At 39.1% G+C, this 22,946-nt stretch overlaps 1 protein-coding gene across 4 annotated transcripts in view; it reads right to left on the bottom strand.

Annotated features, from left to right (window-relative positions):
• Positions 1–2,655: 2,655 nt before the first annotated feature.
• LOC114657406 (probable polypeptide N-acetylgalactosaminyltransferase 8) overlaps positions 2,656–22,946 on the bottom strand; it is a 526,476-nt gene continuing 506,185 nt past the window's right edge. For 3 of the 4 annotated variants that reach the window (XR_007935632.1, XR_007935625.1, XR_007935626.1), the window contains exons 10-13: positions 18,634–18,729; positions 12,568–12,735; positions 6,347–6,548; positions 2,656–6,262 (exon numbers count right to left, since the gene is read on the bottom strand). Coding sequence is in view for 1 of the 4 variants with exons in the window: in XM_051930802.1 (XP_051786762.1) it covers positions 6,420–6,548; positions 12,568–12,735; positions 18,634–18,729 (393 nt within the window). In the remaining 3 variants the exon portion in view is untranslated. Of the gene's footprint in view, positions 6,549–12,567; positions 12,736–18,633; positions 18,730–22,946 lie in introns of all 4 variants that reach the window. The other variant, XM_051930802.1, reaches the window with a different exon arrangement.

The raw sequence follows: 22,946 nt of genomic DNA on the forward strand, positions 1-22,946 counted from the left end.
CGTGAAGATACTCTTGTGCCACAGAGACTCAATGGGCCTGGGATAGCCAGAGGCTGCCCTCCCCACTGCAGGAGGGGCAGACCGGCACAGAGGGATGTTCGAGACAGGGCCAGTTTAAAATAGTAAAATATATGCAAAATGTCATCCACTGAGTATTTTGCTTTGCACATTCGCTTCACTCTCTCACCCAATGTCAATGCCATTCTAGACGTTGTTTACTCTATGCTACTCACATACACACAGAGAATGAGTCTAACAGTCCTCCAAGCAAAGAGGGTTTATCTATAATGTAATGGCGAGTTTTATCAACATTTGTAGCTTTTTTCACCCTCTGCCCACCCTAAAAGAGTTAAGTAAAAAGTTTTATAGTACCATTTACAGAGCTAAGTATGCCTGTTGACCACAAGATAATCTATTTGAAATGTTTAAACTTATACAGCTACCACTTATGAAACTGAAACTTTGTTACATAAACCAGCAGCCCTATTGGAGTATGTGCAGGCGTGTGTTAGACTGAGGATTGTGACACTGAATGAGAGCCCCAGCTGAAAAGAGACAGGAAAGGGAAGGGGAGTGTGCACTTTGTACAATGTGCAATGAGTGATGCCTCGGCACCACACAGCTCTGTGAAGCTGCATGAAGGTTTTTACAGAGGTGGAGTGCCAGTTTTGCCATCAACCCCCAAGTTTTCCTTGTAAGTTGGTGGGCCGCTTACAGGGCTGGATGCAGGTTAACGTCATACCCAGGAGCAAGCAATTGCAGTTAAGGGTCTTGCGCAAGTACCCAAAGAAGTGTTCCTGCGGTTGCGAGATTCGAACAAGCAACCACCAGCAAATCCTTACCACCAGAGCCACCACCCCACTTAAGAAGAGACAGAGATGCATATTAAAGTCAGAAGTGTTTGAGATTGAAAAGGTCTAAAAATATATATCTGTTTCACTCATTTGCTGGTAATTTTACCAGAATGGTTTAACTAAAACCATTTGTAGTTTACACACGTAGTTAAATCTTATACATGCCTACTAAACATAGATGGATGTTAATTTGCCTTTGAGTGATCTGCCTCTTTACATAAAAATGAAAGTGATTTTAACAGTTTTCATTCTGTGTGTTACAGGACATGGAATGAATGATGCCTGTCAGAAAGTTGTCACTTGTTTTGTTTTGCCAGTTGTTACATGTTTTGTTATTTGCACACAGTTGTAGATGTTTGTACAGGACGACACACAGGAGGAAGCACTTTGGTAAAGAAAGAACTCTCTACTTCAGTGGAAACTCATTTTTTAAGGAGCAACTCTGCCTTTTGTGATTTTTGCTCTGTATCTTTTCGGTTTACATTTTCTTAATTACACAGCCTTGAGTCTTTTGTTATGCAGGAAAAGAACATCATTTTATTTTGTTCAAGGAGCATTATTAATTAATATATGCCGATAGTTTGTTTTTGAGCCATTTCTCATATACATCTACAGTTGTATGTTAATAAAAGTGCCTTTGTGACATTTGAGACATGTGGCTTTGACTCAGAGCTGTCTTTTTATTATTACTTAATGAGAAGAAAAAATATCGAGATATATATCGTATATTGCCATTCAGCTAAAAAATATCGAGATATGATTTTTGGTCCATATCACCCAGCCCTACCCTGTATATATAGTCATGCGCCAAGTTATGACTCCATTTGAGACTGGCTGTCAAATTGGCAGTAGGCTGGTCACAAAGTGTACAGGTCATTGCAATTGAGGCTCTGTGGGTCTTGTGTGGGTCACCAATAGTCATACTTTAACTGCAGGTATAGAGTTGCTCAAACCGATATTCAAGAGTCAGCAGTTGCACGCCAGGTCCGTATTAGGAAGGCATAAGTATTAGCCCAGTGGTGCAGCTCTGATGAAAACAAACCTTAAAATGCACTCTAAGAGTCAGAAAAAATCTTGTGAAATAATAAAAATAATAATGAAAGATCTATTACTATTTACAAGGCATTTCTGTATTTTTGATAGAAGAAAAAAGTGCATACTAACTGCACAGAACGGAAACAGAAAAGACGCTCCAGCAACGTGAAGCGTGGCTTTAAAAAAATGCTGTGTGACATGGCCAATGTCTGCCCTGAAGATTGAAACTTTGTTGCCACGATGATTTTTTTTTAAAACTAGTAGTAGTTTTTGTACATTTTTTTGTTGTAGTACATGAAGGAAAATACATATATGGCTATCCATCACTACTTCTTTTTTTTGTTGTTTATTTTGCCTTATACAATTTCTTGTATTAGGAATTTGTTAGTTTTCACATACCCCTTGGGGTCAGAGCGCAGGGTCAGCCATTGTACAGCACCCCTGGAGCAATTACAGGTTAAGGGTCTTGCTCAAGGGCCCAGCAGAGTAGGATCTCCTTTGGCAGTGACAGGGATTCGAACCGGCAACCTTCTGGATACCAGCACAGATCCTTAGCCTCAGAGCCACCACTCCGCCCCATTCCTTGCAAAGCTTTATGGCTGGCAGCGTAAACAAAAACTAAAAACCTTTAAAAAGAGAGATTTGAAAAAGGGTTCTTTTTCCACAACCCAGATAAGGAAGCAAATTCCTAGATGATATTGTATCCCCTTGCTTCATTACCAAAGGGTAATAACAACACATGAAATGCTCCTGATGACGGGAACATAACATGGTGGCAACAATATGAAATACAAAATGGCAGACAAAGCAGCCAGTAAATTAGACAACTTTTTATGCGATTGGAATTTCCATAAACATAATCAGGAGCCTCAGAAAATCCAAACATGAATGGTTGATTACAGAACCCCATGTGAAAATGATAAATAAAAAAAAATAAAGCAGAAACCAAAACCCTAATAAACACATGCTCCTAGAAACAAACTCATTCCTTCAGGTTGTTAGAACTTTAGCTTTGCTGCAGGAGGCAGGGTTGATGTCACTGGTAAAACACAAATTTTGAGTCTTCAGAAGTGTGGCAGGAAGGTCTTCTCAGAAATTTGCAGTGCCAACTTCGTGTTATCCCCACAATGAATTCTGTATGTAAGGTCCTGCTGATAAACGTGCACTGTACTATGAAGACCATGGAACTTTCTTAAAACTGTATAACACATTTATAAATTATGTGAACTGGAGGGAATGCCTTTGAGCAGACCCTGAACCCAAATGAAGCCAAGGAAGCCACATTATATAAAACAAAGACATTTATTAGACCAAAGTAAAACACTTGAGAAACAATAAACCTACATAACTACCTACTGTATGTGTCTATAACTACACAATAGGTTACCCTAATTCTCCAGAAGTTCGTTAACACACTGTGCCCACCAGAATTATTCTTCCTGCTTGTTCCATCCAACCCACCTCCTCTTCTCCATCATTGCAAATTTGAAAACTGCCTGAGAAGAATCATGTTCACAGCATTTCAAAGAAGCTGCCTTAATGAGAATTTAAATTTCAATGGTTCAGATCAGGAATAATGAATTACTCTGTAGTAATATTGCCCCCGGGCGGCACGGTGGCGCAGTGGGTAGCGCTGCTGCCTCGCAGTTGGGAGATCTGGGGACCTGGGTTCGATTCCTGGGTCCTCCCTGCGTGGAGTTTGCATGTTCTCCCCATGTCTGCGTGGGTTTCCTCCGGGCGCTCCGGTTTCCTCCCACTTTCCAAAGACATGCAGGTTAGGTGGATTGGCGATTCTAAATTGGCCTTAGTGTGTGCTTGGTGTGTGGGTGTGTTTGTGTGTGTCCTGCAGTGGGTTGGCACCCTGCCCGGGATTGTTTCCTGCCTTGTGCCCTGTGTTAGCTGGGATTGGCTCCAGCAGACCCCCGTGACCCTGTGTTCGGATTCAGCGGGTTGGAAAATGGATGGATGGATGGATAATATTGCCCCTGAGAGAGAAAAAAACTGGAACTTTGTAAGATGACACTATACTGAAAAACACTTTTGTCTGATAGAATAAAGAAAAATCAAATTGAAGCCTTGGAATAAGTAGCATTGCTTATCACATATGTAGCAACGCCCTTAAGTTGGAGCATGATACTTCTAGCATTGTACGTGCTTAGATACTTGAAGGAAACAATGAAATGAATAAAGTATGGTTACGTTTTCATGGGTGGGTGGCTTTACTGGTCAAATGATTCCCATTGTAATCAGACAATAACCCTAAACAAAGGTAAAGAAAACAATGAATGTCCCTGAGTGGCGCAAAGTCAACATTTAACTTTAAATATTAAAAAGATGAGAAAGTCATGAAAACCTGTCAAACTTAACATGCAAATAGAATGAGAGCAAACTGGCAATGAGGAATGAGGCTTAACCCTGGAATTTTTAAACAATTTTGAGAAAAAAGTGAGAATTCAGTCAGTGGGAAGGAAGATGTTTTGTTTTTATTCATCAGAACTTATGCTATGTGTTGGACAGCCTGCATGGGTGGGCATTTTGGCTAGGACCAAACATCAATCTTTACCCAGCCAGTATATTGTATTGGAAGGACGGGTAAGGGCAACAGAGGGTGCTTACCCTGTAGTCTGAATGTGGATCTGAATGTGTGATCTGTGTGTGTCTGAATGCCCCAGTGCAGTGACAGGTACATTACGTTGTAAAAATGGTGCCATCCTTTGGATGACACATAAAGCTGAGGTCCTGACTCACTTTGGTCATTAAAGATCCCTGGGCATCCTTCCTAAAGAGTAGGATGCCTACCCATGACTTGGTTAACCTGGATCCCTAATCATCCTCTGTCTCTAACTGGCTAACTCACTTTCACCCCTTCACCAGCTAGTAGCTAATGTGTGGTGAACCTACAGTACTGGCGCAATAATGGCTGCTGTCACATCAGCCAGGTGGATGCTGCACATTAGTTGTGGTTGAAGTGGTTCTAAATTCATTATGTAAACTGCTTTGAGTAGTGAGAAAAGCGCAAAATAAACTTAATGAATTATTATTATTATTATTAGAGATACTACCAGGGGTTACCTGCCAATGGGTAGACTGAAGGCACCTAACTAAATTTGGGAACAAAACACAAGCTATGATGGTCTCCCCTGGACAAATGGACAATCTTTGCAAATGTGTCAGAGATAAGTTCAGCTGTGTGATGTATACTGTATAATGGACACACATTCAGCTTTATTGATTTGATTCTATTTCACTAAATCTTTATGAGGTGTCTCAAAATTAAGTCAGCTTTGCAAAAGAGATTAGACCCTACAAAACTTTTCATGAAGAAGGCAGGCCTCGTTTGGACTGTCTATGTAATGTTCTGTTTCCGTAGAACAAAGAGCAATCAAACAAAGGGCCTGTCTAAAAATTCCCACTCAGCATAAGTATTGTTCAGATGGAATGGAAGTCAATTCTGAGATTGTGTCCATGGAGCATCTGATATTTCTCAGCCTCCTGCTATCATGCTACTCTCCATGTGAAGACATAAATTGATAAATCCCTTTATGACTTAAAGGGCTAAACAGAGACTGAATCTCATTTCTTCCATAGGACCCTTGGGTTCCCTCAGAATCAAACTCTGCTGCATGCACAACTTATACAGTATTTTTAAAGAGTAGATTTAAGGAGCTTCATCACAGATTATAAATGAGAATCCAGTAACACTTTAGTTTAGGTACTGCAAAAATGCATCTATTATTCATTTACTACTACATAATAAACACTTCTTTGGGTCTTCATAACACTTACAAAACATCAGTGAAGTGTTTATTCATTTCTGCAATGCAACCTACTAACAAAATTTCACACGGGAGTGGTCTGATGTGGCTTAACTGAGACACATTTCTCTTGATATTACATATTTAGTATAAGACCTGTGAATCCTTTAAATTAACATGGAATTTTTACGATTATGTAAATATGCCACTCTGCACAGAGATGAATAACCTATCTGATGTTTTATAAGTGTTAAGACCAAAAGAAACTTTTGTTGAGGTCTTGGTACATAAAAGTAAATGAGAAATAGATGCATTTTTGCAGTATCTAAACTAAAGTGTTACTGAGAATCCTTGCTCATCTTCTGCCAGTTCACCTCTCATAACTCATGTATTTCTCCTCCTACTTCTCCACCTTTCTAACCCAAAAGGATTAAAACAAAAGGGTGGCAGTCATCAGATCTCACCTTCCAATGCGCACAGTAGGCAGTGGACATTGGCAAATTTTCAATTAACCTTCTCTTTTTTAAAAATGAAAAAGTACAATTAAATAACTATACAATTCATCCTGAAAATGCAGTGATAACTACAATAAAACATGGCACTAAATTTGCAGTACCTCTCTTGATTCGATTTGTGTTTAGATGTTTTTCTAGGCAGATGTAATTTTCAATAACACAGTCACTGATGAGAGGTGTGGAAAACTTGGTTATTTCTTTTGTCCTGAGACACACCCATGAACACCACTTTTATTTTATTTCCACTAATCCAACTCTTGCTAAAACTCATGGATAACATGCTGCATATTCCAGGCCTGTCCCGTGCATTCTTGAATAACTAAATGGTAGTAGTCATGCTTTGTAATTTCCAGACATCTCTTTGTTCCCCTGTTTTTAAGTTCTTGTCCCTGCAAAAGAATTACAATTCAGAACAAAAATTATTTGAGTGATCTTCATTTCATGGTAAGAGTAGCAAAATGAGCAAATTTAGCCTTTATTTTATCCTTTCTCCTCCTGTGTGACTCCACTTGTCTTAAATCTCAAATTCAAATTTACTGTTGTCTCTGAGTTTTCATTGTCTCAATTTACCCATGCAACTTTTAAGGGTCTTAACTTTTCACAGTGATTGGTATGACCCTCACCACACTGTATGCTACCTTCAAGTGGTAGCTGTAAACCTAAAACGGCTGTGAGGGACTAGCCATCAGGATGGCACTTGACATGGTTCTCTGCTGTAGAAAACCTTTGGAGGGGGCAGAGAGAGAAGAAGGGAAAGCTACACACTCAAAAAAAGGGTGTCTACATATTGGTGTGGGGATACGGTGACTTTTAGAGGGTTGTGCACATGCAGCAGGACCTAGAAGGACATCAGCATGAGTATGATAGAGGTGGCATGGATGGACCAAATAATGTGATCCATCAGTATGCAGAGCTAACTGAAAAGAGAGTGAGGAAACTTCTTCTGGCTGATTGGTGGGACTCTGAAGAAGATATATCTTGGGACTGTGCTGCATCACTTATAGAGCAGTTAACCTGATGACAGCCTTAGAGAGCTTTTACTTTAAAATCAGTGGAAGTTTCAAGGGTGGGAGAACAATTTTGTTCCCTCTTATGACCATTGTGATGGTCTGACTGGAAAGGACCATAGAGGTTTGTTGAGCACAGAAGCAGGATGAAAGAGGAAAGAAGTGGAAGTTGAGAGAAATAGTGAGACAGAGTGATGCATAAAATCAGAAGGACTGATTCTGTGTGGTATATATGAAGGGCAAATAGGTGGTCAGCCCTACCTGACAGTCAATGTTTCCACTACAATTCAGGCAGGCCCCTCAGAGGCTGTAGGATTTTGTTTTATTTCTTCTGATGAACACTTATCACTGGTGTTCATTCTTTACCATAATTATGTTCATTAAGAGCACCATTTTTGTTTACTTTTTTGACTTATGGGTGGTGTTTGTGTTACTACTATTACCACTATTACTACTGCCGCTACTACTACTACTACTACTACTACTACTACTACTAAAATAATAATAATAATAATAATAATAATAATAAAAATAAAAATAACAATTAATTTAATTTATACAGCACCTTTTCCATGCTCATAGTGCTTACTGAGAGATGCCATGAGGGCCCCTTCCTATTACACAACAAATAATTAGTCTGTCCAGTACTTTGTGGATCAGTTTTTTGCTTACTTGTCTCATGTGCATTATTAAGAATCAATCAATCAATTAAATAATTAATTAATCTTAATTATTGTTGTGATGTGAAATTTTGCATACAACTTGATAAATATTTTGTATGTCTTTATTTGTAACTTAGGCAAAGCAATGTAATATTAGTGTTACATTATTGATAATAACAGCAATGGTTTAATGGTTTAAGAACCCCTCCCCCCCACCAGGACTGAGTCTCTTTGAATTTTACAACAGGATTTGGGAGAAGTGCCTGAAAGCAGTTTGGCAAGTGTTTCTCTGCTAAAGTCTCTCAACCCCCCATAGGAAAGCCAGGCTGCCTAACTGCCAAGCTTTACCTTAACATATGGTTTTGGGGGCAGGTGTGAAGATGTTCTATTCCCCCATTGGTCTGAAGTATGGCTGTTTGGAACTGGCTTGTATCAGAAGCCTTTAAATACCATGACATCCTATTGGCTCTAGATGTTGGACAGAACATCTATAAATTTGCTCACTCCCTCACTCTCTCTCTCTCTCACCAAACTGATGCATGAACTAAAAAGGACAATACAATGAAGAGGACAGCTCAGCAGCCATATTGAGACAGGCATGCGGCCTGTTCTGAAGAAAGCTGATCACAAACTGATGCCTTAACTAGAGACATTTTAAGTAACTAACAAATATATGTGCCGCCTGAACTACACATCACCATTTATCAGGTTGTATGGTTGCCAATATTCACATGTACTTTGCATATTGTTATTATTTATGAATATTATCAATAATACATTGTTCAAATTGTAACCTAACTCCTGCTTGTCTTTTACTACACCTACTTGCCTGAGGTTATAGATGTAGGAGGGAAGGTGGAGAAAAGTTATATACTATAATAACTTATAAACAGTGGTAAGTCAGAGAGATTTGAGGCATTCTGACAAAGGCTACTTATTAATAATACAAAAGGGGAAAGTAGAGCAATATATTACTCTACCTGGACAAAACAATTATTATTAAAAAAATTATTTTGTTTAACTCTTCTATATCTTACTGAGAAGTTCTCTTAAATCTCCTGATGCTTCTACATTTTGATGAACTTGCTCTCTATGTAGTATACCTTTTGCTCCTCAAGCTTCTCCTTACTTGTGAAGGTTTTTTTCATAATTTGTCTGCCCTTAGACAGCTCATATTTATGACAAATTGTTCTGTGCCTGGAAGGTGCAGTGGATAGTGCTGTTGCTTCACATCTACATTTACTTCACCTGCTCAAAATTTGTCTTGCTGAAATAAAACTTTACAGTTTCAATTTTTATGTATATACTCTGGAACAAAGAACAAAACGTGCGGAAATATATTATGATCACTATAGCCTACAGTTCAATAACCTCTGTATTTATAAAAATTAAAAAAACACTACATCTAGACAGGTGGTTCCTCTTTATGCTATTTTGATAGTCTTGGCTGTAATCATTCACTGAATTCATCTATGAACTTCTTTTCCTTTGCTTCAGTATCTGTAGATTTATACTTCAGTAATTCAGTTCTCCATTACAATAATATTCCCTTCTAACCATAACCCAGAAGCCCTTTTACACAGGGCCATGCTTTTGTTGTGAATTATGAATTGCCCTTTTCTAATAGATTATATCATTATATTTTGATAAAGTCCATGTGTTATCTTGCAAAAATTTAGCTGAATACTGTAATGAGAATTTCCGGTGTATGTTAACATTATTTTTATTAAATTCGCGCGCACGTTTATACAGTCCACACCTACTGGTAACTGGCCCATGGGGTTGGTCAGCCTGCACACCCCTAAGGCTGCCTCTGATGAGTTCTGGTCATTTAGTACTAATTTTCTGGATTCTGGAGTATTTTTCAATTTGGTTTTTTGAAATGTATTTTTGTTTATTGTTTTGTTTCTCTTCTATTACCACAGTGATGATGACATTTTGTTGATTTTTGCTTTGTGTCTATAGACTCTTTCATATTTCTGTGAGTCATTGCCCATTTGACATATCTGACATTAGTTTTGTAAAGTAAAATGTTTAGAAATGTTTTGCCATTTAATGTATTTTCTCATTGTTTTCTTGTTTAGGTATTTTTAAATGTATGGAATTTATTTCTTTAATTAGCCTTGTGATTAGAAGATATTTTCACAGACCAGAGTACAGAGAAAAGAAAAAAAATAGGGACACTGTGGGAAAAAAAGCTTGAAATGTCAACTTTAATCTCAAAATTTCCACTTTAATTACATAGTTTATTTTGTCATTAAAGTAGAACATCATAAACTTCATCTTAAAATCATTTAATTTACTAGTTTCTCAAATCCCATTGTAACTAAAGTAGCATGTTAAATGCATTGTTTTGTATTTGATCTTCTATTTGCTCTATGTGTGTGAATCACTACGTGCTTCTTAAACCAGCTTTCTCTTCCTCCGACAGGACACAGAATCCATTACATTCGTGATATTACAGGTCTCTAAATAATTAAAATACTGAGTCGTATACTTGATATAATTTTCATGATGATAAGAATTAAATCATATTATTAAACATGGGAACACGGTGGCGCAGTGATAGTGACGAGCTGGTGCCCCGTCCAGAGATGTTCCTGCCTCCCGCAAGATTCTTGCTGCTCTGCACGCAACCTTCGATGAAATAATTTATTGCAGCATTACTGTCTCTTTCAAATGTACTAACCCCCAATTCCTGTCCTTCCTTTTCTTTCTCCAAATACCCAATCACCACACAATCAGCTCTGTAAGAGATGTAAAGTCATCTGTAAGCTGAGAATGCTGATTCTTCAAAACTTTAAGGAACATTGAAATATCTTCATAGTACATGTTTAATTATTCTATCCATCTATCCATCCAGGTCGTGCTAGTCCCAGAAAGCATACAGCACTAGGCAGGTACAATCCTTGAACGGGGCACCAGCGCGTCACTACCACTGTCCACCGTGTCCTCACATGTTTAAGTATTAACAATATAAATTATTTAAATAATGTTAAAATTTTATCTGTATAATGTAATAATCATATTTTACTGCATTTCATCTTAAAATGATATCATCATCATATGTAAATATGCGCTTTATAAAGTGGTTCGGGCGTGCAATGTTATAACTGTATCGCAAGTTTACAGTGAGGTAATTGTACTTATAAGTACAAACAGTTCTACAAGGAGCACTTGATGGACTGATTGAGTGCATTTATAGTTCTTGGGATGAAACTGTTTCTGACCTGCGAGTGTCCCTACAGGAAAGGCTCTGAAGCGTTTGCTGTATAAGAACAATTCAATAGACAGCATGGCTGAGGCAGCGTGTACTTGATGCTGTATACCGATAATTCTCTTTCCGATCAGCTGCTGTAGAGCTGTGATTCCACACTCAGATACAGTGGGATAAATACTTGAGAGTAACAACGCTAAAGCAACTATGGTATTTGGAATAGTTTGGCCATTCCGTGGTCTATTATATTGTTACAGGTTAATTACAATTAGATGCCTTAAAGTAATAAACAATATGAGGTTAATTTTACAGGTCAATTACAATTAGATGTCTTAAACTAATAAACAATATGCGGTTAATTTCAGTGTATTTAATAAAGCTGCGTCAGGGATGTGGATCTAAAAAGAAAGGGAAACCACACTAGAACAAAAGCACTGCTTTAACGCTGGGTGCCGCCAGTTTGCAAAACCGAGCAGAGAACTTGCGTACGCCAGGGATTAAGCTGGTGTGAAAATGTGCGTGGCTTTACGCCAAGGTTAGGTTTTATACATCATGATGTAAGTGTGGAAACAGGCGTACACAACATTTTTGTGCATATGCACGGTTTATACATGAGGTCCCGGTCTCTTATTCATTGTCCCTGTGGCCTGCAATTTTGACAACTCTGGCAATACATCTGGTAGTTGGTTTGTGTTTTAGACTAAAAGGTTTAGAAAATCTTGTTTTTCTCCTTGAATTAATAGTTTGCATGCTGGAATTAATAGTTTAGTACACAGTTTCATAAACATGGGTTGTTAGCCACATGGGTTGCTGGTTGCCAGCTTTTGGGTTGGGCAGGCTCACTGTTGTATTCAATGGGAAAGGGTTACATACAGTTTGAGACGTGATTCCAATGGGTCACTGCAGGGAATTAAATTTAATTGACACTCCTGGGCTGCGGTGGGTTGGCACCCTGCCCGGGATTGGTTCCTGCCTTGTGCCCTGTGTTGGCTGGGATTGGCTCCGGCAGACCCCCGTGACCCTGTGTTCGGATTCAGCGGTTGGAAAATGGATGGATGGATGATGGATGACACTCCTGGGATGACTTTCATCAGAGAATCTCCCTGCCATTCTAATGGTCGTCATGGATTATGTCTCAAATACACTAAGAAGGGCAAAATTGGGTTGCAAGAAAAAAAGTTTAAGAAACACTGGCTTAGTATATTATGACTTTTGGTAAAAACCTTTGCTAGTTTATCAGCCACATTGTGTCTTTTATCATCTGGTTCTGATTTTAATATTTTTCAGGTAGAAAATACAAGTTCACAATCCAGCTCTCCTGGCCATAATTTCTGTTGTTGCCTCAACACGAAAATTCACCTGATCGACCAATCGTGGCTTGTCCTACAGATGATATGTTTCTGCCACTCAAGTATATACAGTAATAAAGCTATAGCAACAACATACTCTAACTTATGAAGATACTTTTGCTAGTCATACATGGATATAAAATAAAATAAAAAGCATTAGAAGGGTAGAGTACCTGTTTGAAGTCCCAGAGCATGTTAAAGCCCTTTTCCTTTGATGTTTTGCAGTCATGTAAAGCTGGGGTGTTGCTATTCCCATTATCTACTAAACAGCGGTTACTGTTGTATTTATGTGATTTTATTCCTCCAATATAAAGCTCGCCATTCCTACGATAGTATGTATTCTGTGGGGAAAAAAAAAAATGCTGGTTAAAATACATTTTCAGAAACTGAAAGGGTGTCAAATTATTTAATATATGAATGAGTCCTTTTTATACCTTAACTAATCCTTAAATTCTATAATGACATTTTCAGTATGTGAACAATTTAAGTCTTAGTCAAGGTTATATTTATGAATTTTGTAATTGACTATATACATTTAACTTATAGCAGTTGGATGGTGTAAGCAGAGCCAGTTGTTTTCATTACACCTTTAATCACTGGGTAAGAAAGCAACATCCATGAAATTTAAATCAACATCTTCTTTGTAGGTGAATTTCAGTACACACTTGGACAGGAATTACGTCAAGGGCATCTTCCAAGAGTATGCAGCTGCAGCAACAAAAGTTAAGCCCTGTTTTTGTGGTCATCAGCTGTGTATATTGCAGCCACTAAATATTTGTAAGTCTGTTGGCATCTGATAGATAGATAGTAGATAGATAGATAGATAGATAGATAATAGATAGATAGATAGATATAGATAGATAGATAGATAGATAGATAGATAGATAGATAGAAGATAGATAGATAGATAATAGATAGATAGATAGATAGATAATAGATAGATAGATAGATAGATAGATAGATAGATAGATAGATGATAGATAGATACTTTATTAATCCCAAGGGGAAATTCACATTCTCCAGCAGCAGCATACTGATACAATAAACAATATTAAATTACAGATTGATAATAATGCAGGTAAAAAAAACAGACAATAACTATGTATAATGTTAAATATTAATGTTTACCCCCCCGGGAGGAATTGAAGAGTCGCATAGTTTGGGGGAGGAATGATCTTCTCAGTTTGTCAGTGGTGCAGGACAGTGACAGCAGTCTGTCGCTGAAGCTGCTCTTCTGTCTGGAGATGACACTGTTTAGTGTGATGCAGTGGATTCTCCATATAGGAACCTGCTTAGCGCCCGTCGCTCCTCCACAGATATCAAACTGTCCAGCTCCATGCCAACGATAGAGCCTGCCTGCCTCACCAGTTTGTCCAGGCGTGAGGCATCTTTCTTCTTAATGCTGCCTCCCCAGCACACCACCGCGTAGAAAAGGGCGCTCGCCACAACCGTCTGATAGAACATCTGCAGCATCTTATTGCAGATGTTGAAGGACACCAGCCTTCTAAGGAAGTATAACCAGCTCTGTCCTTTCTTGCACAGAGCATCAGTATTGGCAGTCCAGTCTAATTTATCATCCAGCTGCACTCCCAGATATTTATAGGTCTGCACCATCTGCACACAGTCACCTCTGATGATCACGGGGTCCATGAGGGATCTGGGCATCCTAAAATCCACCACCAGCTCCTTGGTTTTGCTGGTGTTCAGGTGTAGGTGGTTTGAGTCGCACCATTTAACAAATTCATTGATTAGGTCACTATACTCCTCCTTCTTCCCACTCCTGATGCAGCCCACGATAGCAGTGTCAGTGAACTTTTGCACGTGGCAGGACTCCGAGTTGTATTGGAAGTCCGATGTATATAGGCTGAACAGGACCGGAGAAAGTACAGTCCCCTGTGGCGCTCCTGTGTTGCTGACCATAATGTCAGACGTGCAGTTCCCAAGACGCACGTACTGAGGTCTGTCTTTAAGATAGTCCACGATCCAAGCCACCAGGTATGAATCAACTCCCATCTCTGTCAGCTTGTTCCTAAGGAGCAGAGGTTGGATTGTGTTGAAGGCGCTAGAGAAGTCTAGAAACATAATTCTTACAGCACCACTGCCTCTGTCCAAGTGGGAGAGGGATTGATGTAGCATACAGATGATGGAATCCTCCGCTCCCACCTTCTCCGATATGCAAACTGCAGAGGGTCGAGGGCGTGTTGAACCTGTGGCCTCAGGTGGTCAAGCAGCAGCCTCTCCATGGTCTTCATCACATGTGATGTCAGAGCAACAGGCCGGAAGTCATTCAGCTCACTAGGACGTGATACCTTTGGGACTGGGGTGATGCAAGATGTTTTCCAAAGCCTCGGGACTCTCTCCTGTTCCAGGCTCAGGTGAAGATGCGCTGTAGAGGCCCCCCCAGCTCCGATGCACAGACCTTCAGCAGTCGCGGCGATACTCCATCTGAACCCGTTGCTTTGCTGGCACGAAGTATCCTCAGCTCTCTGCTCACCTGCGCTGTTGTAATTATGGGTGGGATGTCTCTTCTATGCTGGTATCAGCAGAAGGATGTGTGGAGGGTGCAGTACTCCAAGGTGAGAGTGGGTTAGGGTGGTCAAACCTGTTAAAGAAGTTGTTCATTTGGTTTGCTCTCTTCATGTCTCTCTCAATGGTGGCACCCCGCTTCGAGCTGCAGCCAGTGATGATCTTCATCCCATCCCACACTTCCTTCATGCTGTTATTCTGCAACTTCTGCTCCAGCTTTCTCCTGTACTGCTCCTTTGCCGCCCTGAGCTGGACTCGGAGTTCCTTCTGCACGCGCTTGAGCTCATGCTGATCACCGCTTTTAAAAGCCCTTTTCTTTTTGTTCAAAAGGCCCTTGATGTCACTTGTAATCCATGGCTTGTTGTTAGCATAGCAGCGTACAGTTCTTACTGGAACTACAATGTCCATACAGAAGTTGATGTAATCAGTAGTACAGTCAACAACCTCCTCAATGTTCTCTCTATGTGATCCCTGCAGGATATCCCAGTCTGTAGTTCCAAAGCATTCTCTTAGAGCCTTCTCTGCCTCCAGGGACCACTTCCTGAATGAGTGTGTAGTTGTAGGTAAGACCCGCACTCTTGGTTTGTAGTGAGGCTGAAGCAGAACCAGGTTATGATCTGCTTTGCCAAGCGCAGGCAGCGGGGTGGCGCTGTATGCGTTTTAACGTTTGCATACAGTAGATCGATAGTCTTATTTCCCCGGGTGTTGTCAGTCACATACTGGGAGAAGGCAGGTAATGTTTTGTCCAGCGTCACATGGTTAAAGTCTCCAGCGATTAGCACAAGTGCATCAGGGTGCTGCGTTTGTAACTTAGCAACAGCAGAATGGATGATGTCACTTGCTGTCTCCACGTCTGCCCGAGGAGGGATATAAACGATGACAACAATGACATGTCCAAACTCTCTGGGCAAGTAATAGGGATGCAAACTTATGGCCAACAGTTCGATGTCCCTGCAGCAAGTGGAGACTTTGACGTTAACATGTCCAGAGTTACACCACCGTGTATTAACATAGAGAGCGAGTCCTCCTTTGTGCTTCCCACAAGTACTTGCATCTCTGTCCGCTCTAACTGTGCTAAACCCGGGTTGCTCCACGTTAGCATCTGGGATGGTGGTGGTTAGCCACGTTTCTCAAAAGCACAACAAACTGCATTCTCTGTAGGTTCTGACATTTTTCACCAGTGCAGCCAGTTCATCGATCTTATTTGAGATTGAGTTCACATTTCCCAGAATCACAGAAGGCACCAAGGGCTTAAAACGCCACTTTCTCGCAAGCCGCTTCATTTTTTTTGCTTAGTGCCGGCTCTGCTGCCACGATACCTCCTTCTTACCTCGTCGGGTAAATAGGGTACCACTCCGGCACTGGCATTTGTTCTCAGCGCTCTAAGTTGAGTACTTCAATAGATGAGTCTCGGCGTGTAAAAATCCATGCCCACGTTGAAAAAGTAAGTGTGTCCAGGGAACGAATCCTCATAAAATAAAGTGATAGGAGTGATCAATAAAAAGAGAAAAATAAAAGTAGAAAAATAAAGTCATACACGAGCTGCTGAAAAGGCTGCCACTCTCGGCGGCGCCTGAGTCAAGTGTGTTTGTGAATCTGTGCAGCATTTCAAGTTTTGTTCAGCTTTCTAAAAGCATTTACACTTAAAAGGACTAAAAGATGAGTGGTTTTAGGGCTGTGGAGAGCTTGTAGCCACTTCCTAAATCTCTTAATAAAAATAGATAAAAATAAATGACCTAAAATGTCTATGGTCAATATAGCTAACATATTGTTGGAAGCCACTTGACATAAAGTTAATTCAGATATAAGCCAACAAACAGCCCACACATCCTATGAAACCACACTCATATTGAGAAACCAAACACTTATCACACAGAAAAATTTCATTCAAGTTTGTGAATAAATCTCCAGATCAGATAAATATTGAATCCTGCAATAGTTGGTTGACATATATGCTAAAGTGTAATTCCTTTATATTTTCAGGTCACAAGTCTAAAAGGAAAAGATACCGATCACCAGCTGTTTTTAAGGCACTCACTTCATGATGTATGGGGCCCTGTGAATATCTCCCTTATCACATTTTGTAATCGTCTTTTTTTTTATCTGGCTTTTGTCACGCTCTGCATTTTCATGATAACGTCAATGTTTTCGTTTCTTTGTTGTATTATCCTAGTTGTTGCTATAATACTCACATGATAGAATCTGACCTCTCTCTGTCCCTCCTCCTCCGTCTCCCTTTTGTCATTGGGAGATTAAACCATTCTGGCAGTTCCCTATAGTAACCTCTCTTGTCCAGATTATTGGGTCCTCTTATTGTGTACATGCAGATTCCACATTGAGCAAATGACCCCTTTTCTGTAACTCTTAGCAAGCTTGAGGATCCAACACTATTAACTGAGTATATGCATCTTTGGAATGTAGGAGAAAAAAATGAAGTGTGAGAGTATTTCATACATTTACTTGCTAGTTTCATTCACTTTTATTACGGTTTGAGTGAAGATTGCTTAGACAATTGCCAATAATGCTTAGTCATCTGTTAGCAAACTTGAAGATGAGTTAATGAACATCCCCCAGATCACACAAACACTTTTTATAGATCTCAGTTAAACAGAGCAAGAACTCTGATAATTATGTTTGATTTGGCTGGTTACTTGTGCTATTCAGTTACCTGCAGTACTTTATGACACATCCTAATAAACAGTAAGTCACTTTATAACTGCTAAATGGATTATTTCGACTAAGGCAAACTGTGATAAGAAAAGAATAAACAGAAATTGGTCTTATCTTGTTTGCAATTTATTTTTTGTTTTACATACAGTATTCTGAAAAATAACTCTACGCTAGCAAGCAATATTATTTTATTTACATTTAATTAGAGGGCGGCACAGTGGCGCAGTGGTAGCACTGCTGCCTCGCAGTTAGGAGACCCGGGTTCGCTTCCCGGGTCCACCCTACGTGGAGTTTGCATGTTCTCCCCGTGTCTGCATGGGTTTCCTCCGGGCCTCTGGTTTCCTCCCACAGTCCAAAGACATGCAGGTTAGGTGGATTGGCGATTCTAAATTGGCCCTAGTGTGTGCTTGGTGTGTGGGTGTGTTTGTGTGTGTTCTGCGGTGGGTTGGCACCCTGCCTAGGATTGGTTCCTGCCTTGTGCCCTGTGTTGGCTGGAATTGGCTCCAGCAGACCCCCATGACCCTGTGTTCGGATTCAGCGGGTTGGAAAATGGATGGATGGATTTAATTAGAAACGGGACAGTGAGTGCAGTGAAGAACAGGAAGATGATATTAGAGATAAGACAATTTGATTCACAGAGTACTTTTAATTTTTGTAATAATTTGTTTATATTATCAATGAAATTTTTCTGTTTTATTGTGATATTAGTTGGTGTGTTAATGTATATAATGTAAAATAGTTTGAATTTACTTTCAGTTCATTAAAGTTGTATGAATCCACTGAACTCAGTGAACAGAGCTATGCAAGAAATAAGCTGAAAAGGCTTTTTTTTCATCAATACTTTCCTTATGTTCTTATGAATAGTTCAAAACAAACTGCAATGAATATTAAGCTTAAGTGAGTGTATTCATTTTTGACTTATTGTATACTTTTGTTTTTCCTTTGCCATAATCATTTTTGTTAATGGTAATGCATACAACTAACTAAATTTCCCATTCAGGAATAAATAAGTTTATATTTGCCTTGACTTTTAGTAGTCTTACCTGTGGGGTATAGTAATGACATCCATACAGTATGGGTACACTTCCCGGAACTGCTCCTTGGTCAACACAAAGTCCTTCTTCCAAAGTATTCTTGAGCTGTAGTGTACAAAGTAAGATAAAGATAAAATTATGTTTTTGTGACAAAAGAAAGCTACAATGTATGTTTTTAAATAGTATATAATGGTTATTTATTTATTCAGAGGGGCTCAAATCTGTATTGTCATTTTATATTGATTCAATAAAGGTGCAAAGGACATCCTCAATCAGATAATCCCACATCCGGCACATATCACGTCTTACTTATTTGAAAATGCTAGAATCAGATAACGACAGTCCTAAAATAATGATGAACAGCTTTATCTTGAATGCTGGATTGTGCTCAAGGTATGTAATGGCCAAGTGGTAAAGATGAGTTTACACAGTAAACAAAGATTTGATTATTTTTTGATTTTCAATACTTTGAGAAAAGTTCTACTCATGAAGGAATTGTCTAAAATAAACACGATGGAAAGAGAAGGTTGAATTAAATTATTTAATATACCTGTATATCCGTTCCCTGATACTTAGTCAGTCAGTTCACGGAATGCAATTACTTTTTAATTATTGTTTTCATTTTGTCATAATTGCTTACTCATGATTTTAATGTGATATAATTTATACAAGAAGAAGAGAATCTTTCGGTTTTGTTCAGGGTGTCAACAGGACATGCAGAATCTGCTCAACAGCAAGAAGACAATGTGAACATGTGCCAATTTTAAAATATACAATGAATTTCCTGAAATGAGTTCACTGTGGACAGCCATTGAACTTCATATGCTAAGAGAACACCATCAGCTTTTCAGAATCTATATTCAATGGACTTTTCAAGTGTGATATTTAAGAAGCAAAATTAATCATATTTGGTCTGCACATGGCAAGAACTTAAGTTTCATCAACTGGGCATATGTTAATTACTCTGTCTAAATCAGGAAAGTGGTAGCTGGGGATGATTACTTGAACTGATACAATAGCAGCACAAAAAATGTTTTCTACCTTTTTCTCTTAATACAGTCAATTCTCATTACCTGTGAGGGTTATGTTCCTGAAAAACTTCATATAATGAAACATTGATTCTATGGGAAAAATGGATTTAGGATACTGGCTCAAGGGGAGATGGGTCAGGCAGACATGTTAGCCTTCCACTCTTGCATCATGAGACTCAGTAAGGATCCTTCCACAGATTCATCTATGGAACTCTTGTTGCAACTTTTACTTCTTTTATGGTCAAGTTCAATCATCTTATAGACTCTACCAGAGGCTGTAGGAGACAGCATCAGGGCCGATCCAAGGGCCTCATTAAACCGCCCAACCGGTAATAATGAAAGGCAGTGTTTACAAAATGCAGGGACTTAGTCAGTGCCAGCTTATGACCTGCACTTACTGGGAATTTCTTGTTCATGGGAAACAATTGAAAACCCCAGTCCCCATCAAGAATGGGGTTCAACTGCTTACCCACATCATTGCATTTCCAGGTACATGCTGGTCTGTTTAGTGTACGCCTGTGAAGTCCCAGACATCTAACTTATTGGTCAATCTCATGTTACGTGATATGTCTCTTTGAAATAATGGCAAAGCTTAAAATTATATACATTTAAGAGTTTACTACATCTCCCGGTGGCTCTTTGACCACGATAATTGATTCTTAAAATTCTTGTGGTGAGTTAACTACTTAACACACTACATTTGTAACAGCATCTTGAGCGATTTATTCGTCAACATGCCTGAACAGCACTTTAGAAGTGTCTCGCTTCAGGAATTTCCTTGGCTTAGGTATGATAAAGTTAAACAAGCAATGTATTGTGACTTTTGGTGTAAAGCCCCATCAGATTGTTCAAAGAAAAATTGATCTTTTCAATGGGATAAATCATTTCAAAAAGAAATGATGTAAAAACACAGAGAGATAGAAGCATAAAAATGCCATTGATAGTGTAATTGAGAAGTGTGTCATGAATTGCCTTCTAGAAATGAGGAGAGCACAAAGGAGGTAAATAGAAATAGACAGTGAGATTTCAGCTCAGACTTCAATGGCAGTACAGAGTTTCTGGGGAGAAAGTGAAATTGAAGAGGGGGCAGTAATTACTATATGGTGTTTCCACAAGGATCTATCCTGGATCCACTGCTCTTTTCGATCCACATGCTTCCATTAGGTCAGATTATCTCAAGGCATAATGTGAGCTATCACAGCTATGCTGATGACACACAACTGTATTTATTAATAGCGCCCGATGATCCTGATTTCTTGGTTCACTGACCCAATGTCTTACTTGTGTTTTTGAGTGGATGAGTAGTAATTTTCACAAACTAAATAAGGAGAAATCAGAAATCTTAGTAATTGCCAATAATTGATATATGAGGGTATTAGAAATAAACTTGATCCACAATCTTAAAAGTTAAGACAGAGGTAAAGAATTTAGGGGTAATTATTGACTCTGACCTAAATTTTAAAATCACATATTAATCAGATTACTAGGACAGCATGTTTTCACTTAAGAAATACAAGAAAAATTAGACCCCTTATAACTTTGCAGGATGCTTTTGTTTTTAGTTGACTAGATTTCTATAACGCACTCCTCTCAGGACTACCCAAAAAAGACATCAATCAATTGCAACTAGTGCAGAATGCAGCAGCCAGAAACTTAAATAGAAAAAGAAAATCCGAGCACATCTCTCCAGTTTTGATTTCACTACTTTTGTTACCTGTGTCATTTACAATTGACTTTAAAATACTGCTTATGGTTTACAATGCTTTAAGTATCTCGCTCCATCCTATATCTCAGAATGTCTTTTCACCTTACACTCCAAATCGTAACCTTAGATTTTCGAATGAGTGTCTGCTCATAATTCCAAATGCTAAACTTAAAAAAAGTGATGAGGCAGTCTTCTGCTGTTATGCACCTAAAATCTGAAATAGCTTACCAATAGAAATTCACTTGGCTAATATGGTGGAGCACTTTAAAAAACTGCTATAATCCCATTACTTTAACATGGCTTTCTCATAGCTTCATTTTAATGCAATCCTGATATTCTGTATATGCATTTAATTATCAGTTTTTTTTCATGGCTCCAAAATCCGTACTAACCCTTACTTCTCTACCGTTCTTTTATGTTTTTTCTGTGGTGGCGATCTGCGCCACCACCACCCGATCAAAGCACCATGAAGTCCATACATTGATGGACTGAAGGCCAGAGGTCCAATGACCATCATCATCTAATTGTTCCATGTGAAGCCTGAAAACCATGAGGACTGATTGAGATCATGTATGTTAGGTAGAATGCCTAGAGGGGGCTGGGTGGTCTCATGGTCGTGGAACCCCTGCAGCCTGTTGGAGTTTTTTTTTTTTGTTGTTGTTTTTCTGTCCTCCCTGGCCATCAGACCTTAATTTATTCTTTGTTAATTAGTATTGCCTAATTTTTATATTTGTTCTTTTTTTTCTTCATCTTGTAAAGCACTTTCAGCTACATCATTTGTATGAAAATGTGCTATAGAAATAAATGTTGTTGTTGTTGTAATGAATCTCTGAAGAAAATGGGGGATTTAAATATCCAGCTCAAAAGAGGCAATTATGCTGATACCAGCATAGGAGAAAGTTTCCCCCCACCCATAATTACAGCAGCCCAGGTAAGCAGAGAGCTGATGCTACAGATGTTCTAGCAGATGGTTGTGGCAAGCGCCCTCTTCTACGCGGTGGTGTGCTGGGGAGGCAGCATAAAGTAGAGGGACACCTTACGCCTGGACAAACTGGTGAGGAAGGCCGGCTCTATTGTAGGCACAGAGCTGGACAGTTTGACATCCATAGCAGAGCAGGCTCCTGTTTGTGTTAAAAAAAATGCTTTAGTTGCCTCACATTTTTATGCAATCGTTTTGTTCACCCCACTGAATTAAAGCTGAAAGTCTGCACTTCAACTGCATCTGAGTTGTTTCATTTAAAATTCATTGTGGTAATGTACAGAACCAAAATTAGAAAAAGTTGTCTCTGTCCAAATATTTATGGACCTAACTGTATGTGCCTCTCAACTTTCAAAGAGGAGTCATGCAGGGCTGCTTATTGTTGGGAAAGCTGTTTTCCTGGTATAACTAAGAAAAGTGCTGACCGGTCCCTCTATTCCCCATTGCAATATTAACCCTGTGAAAGTCACCATCTATGCAGATGTCATTGCTGTAGTTATCACAAGTCAGGGTGATCTGGACAGACTAATTGATTGTCAGAGAAATTTTGAAAAAATAATAACCTGCAAAAATAATTTGAATAAAATTACTGCAGTGCTAGTTGGAC

Source organism: Erpetoichthys calabaricus, chromosome 1 (assembly GCF_900747795.2).
Source record: "Erpetoichthys calabaricus chromosome 1, fErpCal1.3, whole genome shotgun sequence".
Lineage (NCBI taxonomy): Eukaryota > Metazoa > Chordata > Cladistia > Polypteriformes > Polypteridae > Erpetoichthys > Erpetoichthys calabaricus.